The sequence below is a fragment of the Pleuronectes platessa genome, chromosome 19, assembly GCF_947347685.1.
Source record: "Pleuronectes platessa chromosome 19, fPlePla1.1, whole genome shotgun sequence".
NCBI lineage: Eukaryota > Metazoa > Chordata > Actinopteri > Pleuronectiformes > Pleuronectidae > Pleuronectes > Pleuronectes platessa.
In genome coordinates this window covers 7,761,550-7,770,452 of record NC_070644.1, presented here as the reverse complement: position 1 = coordinate 7,770,452, position 8,903 = coordinate 7,761,550, and the positions used below count along the sequence as shown (strand labels likewise).

General features: G+C 40.7%; 1 protein-coding gene across 1 annotated transcript in view; it reads right to left on the bottom strand.

Moving 5' to 3' along the window:
* Positions 1-4,365: 4,365 nt before the first annotated feature.
* The window catches only part of lamc3 (laminin, gamma 3), a 103,991-nt gene continuing 99,453 nt past the window's right edge, over positions 4,366-8,903 (bottom strand). Inside the window, exons 23-28 of the mRNA XM_053411638.1 lie at positions 8,657-8,803; positions 7,907-8,009; positions 7,223-7,425; positions 6,328-6,468; positions 6,130-6,229; positions 4,366-5,600 (exon numbers count right to left, since the gene is read on the bottom strand). Coding sequence (XP_053267613.1) covers positions 5,338-5,600; positions 6,130-6,229; positions 6,328-6,468; positions 7,223-7,425; positions 7,907-8,009; positions 8,657-8,803 — 957 coding nt within the window. The 3' untranslated portion in view covers positions 4,366-5,337. The remainder of the gene's footprint in view (positions 5,601-6,129; positions 6,230-6,327; positions 6,469-7,222; positions 7,426-7,906; positions 8,010-8,656; positions 8,804-8,903) is intronic.

Sequence of the window (8,903 nt, the reverse complement as noted above, 5' to 3'; positions counted from 1 at the left end):
GAAACTTTTTAGACCACTGAGTGACACTTGATACTTTCCCATAAATGAAGATGATGTGACGCAGCATTGTAAAGAATATCCCACGACACGAGATGTTATCTCTCAAACTACAGACACAATAAATATCGTATGCTGCGATAAATTCTGATTGGCTGGCAGTTCCAAAGTGGTCTTGTTTGTAGTTTTATTACAGCGCGCTAATATCTGTATCACTGAGAATTAACTACAACACACTGCGACATCACAAACTACCACAAAAACATTTCTCAAAAAGAAAAAAAAACATTTTAAAGTGACGGAAGTAGTGTTAAATGAACGTGACCATAATTAAAGCCTACAGTGCCTTGCATAAGTATTCACCCCCTTTGGACTTTTCTACATTTTGTCATGGTATAACCACAGATTAAAATTTATTTCATCGTGAGTTTATGTAATGGACCAACACAAAATAGTGCATCATTTGGAAGTGGGGGGAAATATTACATGGATTTCACAATTATTTACAAATAAAAATCTGAAAAGTGTTGAGTGTAAATGTATTCACCCCCTTTACTGTGAAACCCCTAACAAAGATCTGGTGCGACCAATTGCATTCACAAGTCACATTTGCAAGTCACATAATTAGTAAATAGTGTCCACCTGTCTGCAATTTAATCTCAGTATAAATACACCTGTTCTGTGACGGACTCAGAGTTTGTTGGAGATCATTACTGAACAAACAGCATCATGAAGACCAAGGAGCTCACCAAACAGGTCAGGGATAAAGTTGTGGAGAAATATGAAGCAGGGTTAGGTTATAAAAAAATATCCAGAGCTTTGAACATCTCTCTGAGCACCATAAAATCCATCATAAGAAGATGGAAAGAATATGGCACAACCGCAAACCTGCCAAGAGGAGGCCGTCCACCCAAACTGAAGAGTCGGACAAGGAGAAAATTAATCAGAGAAGCAACCAGGAGGCCCATGGTTACTCTGGAGGAGTTGAAGAGATCCACAGCTGAGGTGGGAGAATCTGTCCACAGGACAACTATTAGTCGTCTACTCCACAAATCTGGCCTTTATGGAAGAGTGGCAAGAAGAAAGCCATTGTTGAAAGGGCTCCATAAAAAATCCCGTTTGGAGTTTGCCAGAAGCCATGTGGGAGACACAGCAAACATGTGGAAGAAGGTGCTCTGGTCAGATGAGACCAAAATTGAACTTTTTGGCCTCAATGCAAAACGCTATGTGTGGCGAAAACCCAACACTGCCCATCACCCTGAGCACACCATCCCAACAGTGAAACATGGTGGTGGTAGCATCATGCTGTGGGGATGCTTCTCTTCAGCAGGTACAGGGAAACTGGTCAGAATAGAGGGAAAGATGGATGGAGCCAAATACAGGGAAATCCTTGAAGAAAATCTGATGCAGTCTGCAAAAGACTTGAGACTGGGGCGGAGGTTCATCTTCCAGGAGGACAATGACCCTAAACATACAGCCAGAGCTACAAAGGAATGGTTTGGATTAAAGAATGTTAATGTCTTAAAATGGCCCAGTCAAAGCCCAGACCTCAATCCAATAGAGAATCTATGGCAAGACTTGAAGATTGCGGTTCACAGACGGTCTCCATCCAATCTGACTGAGCTTCATCTTTTTTGCCAAGAAGAATGGACAAACCTTTCCATCTCTAGATGTGCAAAGCTGGTAGAGACATACCCCAAAAGACTTGCAGCTGTAATTGCAGCGAAAGGGGGTTCTACCAAGTATTGACACAGGGGGGTGAATACTTATGCACCCAACAGATGTCAACTTTTTTGTTCTCATTATTGTTTGTGTCACAATAAAATTTATTTTGCACCTCCAAAGTACTATGCATGTTTTGTTGATCAAACGGGAAAAAGTTTATTTAAGTCTATTTGAATTCCAGTTAGTAACAGTACATAATGGGAAAAAGTCCAAGGGGGGTGAATACTTATGCAAGGCACTGTACCTAATATTAAGGTCCCATGTTATGCGAAATCCACTTTTTGTGGTTTTCTGACGTACATTTTTTTCTACAGACCCCCCAGGAAATTTGAAGAGCACTCTCTCTTTCTTTTGCTTGCTTCACCTTTCATAAAATAGATTCTCAAACAAGCCATTAAGATGTCTCGCCCTGTGTGACGTCTACAATGCTCCAGGTCGAGTGCCGAGTTGCACCCACTAAATCTGAGTAAATCTACGTCGCAGCCACCTTCATTAATTTCACCAGCTCCGGTAAACAGGGATGTCAGAAGTACAGGAACAGGTCCCCCGATGCTCTTCATGTTGTTGGCTGCACAAACGAAAACTGAAGTCTCTATAATCTACCGACATCTGACGGATTTGAAGACCCGGAGGACTCCTTTTATTTTGATGTAACTAATTAACCCTTACCCTGACATTTAAAATGTGAAAGTATTAAAATTATTCCAAGCCTAGAATTCAGTTTATAACATTATAGATTATTTAGACCCTCCAGAAACACTGTTATGTTGATGCTGTTGATGATTCGGCCTGAAAATCAAAAACAAATATAATTTGCAGTCGAGCAGATGTTGCATCCGCTCGATTCTGACGTCTGAGTAAAGGCGAAACCTGTGAAATGAAACCCATCCTCAGTAAATACCCACTGTTGGTCTACATTAAACGGTTGGTGCCCATTATTCCATGCAGACAACATTGAAATTAGTCCCCCCCTCCATTATTGCTCCTGTTGTGAGCTCATGCTGTGGTTTTGCTGCACTGGGTAACAAGTTATCACAAATCCAGGTTATATCACATCTGATGTTAAACAATACATTACTCCGCATATTATGCTCTCTAATTGTTCGATATTGATTCAGAAATAAGAATTACAACTTCACAAATCACACTGCTATATTCACTCCAATGTGAAGCATGGATATTGTTAAAGACTTTAAAGAAGTGTGCGCCGCTCTCTTCTGCTCATCCTTATGCTCTTAACAGTCATGAATTCTGATTTCATTTTCTTACGGTAATGAAACTCATCTCTACGCTGCCGCTAAACTGACAGAAAATGATGTGTCTTTAAATCCCCCAAAAAACCTCCAGCTGCATTCTTCCACATGATGGATTTCCATGGATGTCCGCCCCTACGCCATCGCTGCCAGAATACTGGCGGACATTTGTAATTGCGGCTTTTGCTGAAATCGGAATTACATTGATTATCTCAGAGGAGGATTCAACAAACCCACAGCTGTTTCTTTGACCTCGTACGACATCAGGTTCATCTGCTTGAAGTAGTCACGTCACGGGACGAGCATATTTTATTGCTGGTGTTTAAAAGGTAAATTGTTTTGTAAAATATTAACTTTGAGTAAAGCTTGACAATCAGTGGGTGAGCCAATATCTGGTACAGCGTCCTGTTGCCTTTAAAGTACTTAAACTTTGTGCCATTGCAATTTACTCAATGGTAAACACAGCACATTACTGAAAGAGCATATTGACTTAATGTTTTAACTGCTCACTGGTGTTACAGGAACAGTTGGACATTTTGGCAAACACACTTCTTTGCCTTCTTGCCAACAGTAGAATGAGAAGATCAATAACACTCTCACAATTGTCGGTTAAGGTTAACCAAAGCTAAAAACTTTCACCTACCAGCGCCTTTAAAGGTCGGAAAATGTACATGTTGTTGCTAACTTTGCTGAGATATAATGTTAAACAGGAAACTGCTACCTTATTCCACGTGTGCCGTCTCTACGCTATGCTAAGCTAACAGTCAGCTGGCTGTCGCTTCAGATTCAATTAACTGACATGACAGATGGACGACTACAAAAGAGACCAGCTTCCTCAATGTTAGCTGACCAAAATAAAAGTCAAAGTATACATTATATAATTTTTCACGAAAATGGTTTATGTCATTTTTCCTAGTTTATATCATACTGATGTGTGTGCAAGTGCTATTTTTCTGCTGGGATTGATATAAAACAAGGGCAAGACATCATGTTTGACAGCTGAGTCTGACTCTTGATTGGTCGAGCATGTGTATCAGTGGAACCTCGCTATTGTGGCTCAATCCCCCCCAGCGCTATGCTGTTCAGACTCTGGCTTCAACTGTGCTAGACACTTTGGCTTCATTTTTTTGTAGTGGGAGGGTGTGGAGACGTGTCGTTCATCTTCAGTCTATGGGTGGATGAAAGAAAAAAAGAAAATCTTCCAACATGTTGCAGTTATCCTTCATGAAATCTTGGCTACTTCAGTGTCGCAGTTGTGTAAACCTACATTAACTATTTAAATAGCTCATAGCACATTAAAGTTCTCTACCATTCTGTATGACTAGTGCTAATAGATGTAAATCCCAACTTCAGCTTCACTAAAGCAAAATTCACAAACAACAGGCAGGTGTTCCGAGCATTGAATACTTCATTTATTGTGTGTTTTCTGAGAGCTCCTTGACCCAAGATCTACAATTCAATGCTTTTTTATCAGCTAAATGTACCTTCACCATCGTACAACACTTTCCATAACAAATTACATTTTGGTATGCAAGTAGCCCTCTCAGGTACACTTTACTTTGAACAGGTTTATAATGATTACAATTAGATGTCGATGTGTAACTGGTCGTCTCTTTTCTGATTCCTTATCAGTAATTCAGCTTTTGTAAGACCCGAAAAATCTCTCTTACATAATTTCAGTCTGTTACCATTTCACAGGTCTCGTCATCGTGACCAAACATGACCCACAGACGGGGGGATGTTTGAGCTTTGACAGAGGCAGAAACATGGAGGAACTATAAAAACCGAGAGGTAGGCACTGTAAGTAAGTAAGTACGACTCCTGAACACGGGTAGTGTGCTGTTGAAGCCTGACCCGAACCCCACAGAGGCCAATAGGACTAATTGTTAATTAAACCACGCTGATGAAAAAGAGCTCAAGTGTAAATGAACGTGTCAGTCTGGAGGAGCACTCAGACACACCTTTTACCCCCGCAAAGGAAAATCAGCATTATTTTAAACTTGACAGTGCACTCCAGCAGTTCGGAGCGGCGAATTATTATTGATGGTGAAATTAAAGATTGCATGTTGTTTGTGCAACGAGTGAGAGAAAAGGGAGAAGGAACACTCTGTATAAATCACAAGAGGCCGTGTAGATGTCTGTAGCTTTTGGTATATGTGTGTCTGTGTCTGTGGATGCAGTGATAGTAATTGTACCTTTGGGCAAAAGGTGGAAAGAAGGAAGAATATAAAAGGATATCATCGACTTATTTGAAGCTGTATAAAAAAATGACCACAGATCCTTTTACTAACAAAATCCTCCCAGACTTTTCTGATGTTCAGCCGTCTTATCAATAACTAAATCCCCCCATCATCCTCAGCACCTACCCTTTGCCTGCTCCTGAGGCCTGGGGGCAGGACTGAGGCAAGTTTAAAGTAATATCCCTGAGACTGTCTCTCTCCTCCCTGATCTCCTGTAAGTCCTGTTCAATGAGGGACAGCCGGCTCTGCTGCTCCTTAGCCGCCGACTGCAGCTTCTGTATCTTAGAGCCCAGCGTCGGGCTCTCCACGCTCCCGCGGAGCATGCTCAGTCGACGCGCCGTCTCGTTCAGGATCCGGTCGAAGCGTTCCAGAGGCACGTTCGCATCTGGTCCGTCATGCAAGAGGGAGGACAGATGGAAGACACAGGCTTCAAGAGTTTGTTTTTCAGATTGTAATTTGCGATCCTACATCTAGGATACAACCAGTGGATCATTCTGCCTGATTAAAATGATTTATCATTATTCTTAGTGTCTGATAATAACATATTGACCATAAATCTGTGCCAGAGCCTGGTCTCGCCAGTTAATTCTACAAGCTGTATAATATATTATACACGAAATGTGTCTGAATGAAGAGGTCAGATAATAATAAGCTGAATACACGGTTAAATTATTTTATTACACTTAATTTTCCCCACAAAGAGAATGCTGTTGGTCGCCATGAACTGCAGTTAGTCTTGCTATACCATTGGGAAACAAAATCTGGGAAATATTTCCATGTTAAATGAGGCATTAAAAAGCACGGAGCTCTTTAGTGATCTGACATTTAAGGTATAATGAAGATTAATGGGTTTATAGACACATGAGAACCAAAAGGTAGCCACAGTGGAAATCATCTATGAGAGAGTGACTCACCAATTTTACTGATTAGGTCAGTTAGTGTGACAGAGTAGGCCTCCAACTTGAGCTTGGCTGCTTCCATGTCGTCCCTCATGTGGGTCAGGGACACCTCGGACTAGGAGTGAGAAGACATGACATAGACACTGTGCATTAAGCCACACACAGTAGTATAGATCAATACTCAAAGATGAATCACGTGTCTGTGTTCAGTACCTCTGAGGGGATTTGGGACTTCACTATGCCAGTTAGCATCTCCTGTTCAGCCAGATGTGTTAAAGCAGAGTCAATGTGGGAGCTAAGGTGAGCGGATGCAGTCCTGGTGTGTTTGGCCTTGGTCAAAACAGCCTTGGATTCCTGAACACAAAGAAAAGAAGAAAAATGTAGGTGACTATTGACAGTAAACCTACTTAAGGGGAAAAGAGTCGATTCTGATGCTAGCAGCTCTGTCAGGCGGCACAATTTTAGCTAAATGGTAATGCTAATGTAATGTCATTTCATGCTGCTAACATGCTCAATGACAATTCTACAATGATACTGTTTATTAAGTTTAGTATTGAGCATGTTCATCTTCATAGTTAGTGTGGCAGAATGCTTATATTTATAATATTTACTTTGTTTTAGTGCTAATATTTGCTATTTAGCACTAACCAATAAGTACAGTTAAGACTGACATGATTGACCTGATGATGTCGTTAGATTAAAAATGAAGGAATTACCAATCTCAAACTCAAATAATTCATCCTGAAGGAACATTGATGAATTAATTGAATATGTGTATAAATTGGACCTGGAAGTGGGGTTGCATGAAAGATCAGGTCATTAGGATTCATCTTCTGGGGACCATAAACACTAAAGTTTCATGTCAACCTGTCCAACAGCTGTGAAAACAACTCACGAAAAACTTGAACAAAAATAAACCTCACAGTGGTGCTACTAGGGAAGTCAGTAGGTGGATGGATCCTTCCTCTGGAAACCATGAATGTCAGAAATAAATTGAATTGCCACATTTCCAATAATTGGAGGGGTATTTCAGCCTGAACAAAAGTGACCAGCAATGCTATGACCAAAACCACTATTAGCATGACTAAATGAAAACAAACTCCCGTGCCTTTGCTACATCCTGTGCTGTTTGTTCTGCCTCCTTTGTGGTGATGCTGGAGAGGCTGGAGTTTTCCAGAGCTGGTTTGATCATCTCCTTGATCTGCGAGACCCTTTTCCTGACATCGGCCAGGACCTTTTCCTCCAGGGGTTTCTCCTTCTTCATTGCAGCCTTGGTCTGGACCTGCCGATGGGGCCACTCCCTCACCATGTCTGAGTTGAGATTGAAAAGAAAGCAAATGGTGGAAATAATACAGATTCAGAGATGTACTAGATAATAGACATTTAATAGATTGATGGATCATTAAGTCTACTAGCTTAATTTTATGTCGATTGTATTTAATATTTAAATTTTCTAACATGTGCTTATTCTATTGTATGATCTCTAGTATTATTTCAATGAAAGCGGAGCAGACAAAACTAATTCAGATCTTCTTCATGTGTCATAAACATCCAACGTTTAACTCAAGAAGTTTCTGCTTGAATTCCCTGTCACTCTATTACATTCTTCACATAAGCTGCAGCTGCATTCATGTCGAGCTGGTCAAAACATCACAGTGGGGATGACACATTCATTATAGAGATACTTGAATCCACAGCCCTGTTTGTTTTCAGTCTCAGTACTTGACTTTTACATTTGGACGTTCAACAAAAGCAATAGGGAAAAGGACAGATGAGCTAGATAGAGACTTACTTTCTAGTTCTCTGTGAAGGGAAATGGCTTCTGATTCCATCTCCTTCCCGGCCACCACGGACGACAAAGCCAAGACCTTGGCACCTTGAGCGCGAGCTCGAAGCTTCAGAAATAGACAAATAGGAGCCAACTTTATTCAAAGCTTATTACCACATTCCTACCTCGGTGTAAACTAAAAGGAGGATAGCAAATGATACAAACTTCAGACATCATGCTAGTAACGCAATGAAGCTGAAGGGTACTTGGGCATAGCAATAGTTTGAGCTGAAAGTTACCTTGCTGATATGCTCTCAAGGTTATCTAGAGACTAAAGTCAGCTATGACTGTCCAAATAAAATTTTGATCCAATCATGTTTTGCAGAAGGTTAAGGGATAATCCAAGCTTTTACAATTTATTCCCAGAGGAACATGAACATCTAAAACAAATCAGTCCCATACTCTCAATACATATACTAGATAGCCTACAATAGAAAGGTAGATATAGGAAGATAGATTATTTTTTCATCCTAGTAGGGTAAATTGGTTTGTAGCAACAATCCCAGGGCATTTCCCACAAACCCACAAAAACATCAACAGACATGACCAACACTTAAACTTAGATTGCACCTTAAGCAGTCCAACATTTATTCCCAACCAGCTGGAGAACCTAGCTTTGTGCATCCATACAGTAATAAATCCCTTTCCAATCCCTTTCCAATAAGCATTTAAAATATAATTCAATACACAGCAAACATATCTTGCTGTACTCACCTCACTGATGTCGTCCACGCTCTCCAGGTTCACACTGACCGTCTCTTTCAAAGGCTCCAGCCCGTCTTGGATTTTACTGATGAGATCATCTTTGGTCTGAATATGCTGCTCCAGCTGTTTCGTCTTATTAATCAAGTCCTCACCCCACTAAAAATAGATGTACAGATACAATGCTTTGGTTCAAACATAGCCTCATTTTGCTTCCTCCCTCACATGTGAAAAAACATTTATACTGACATTCACAACG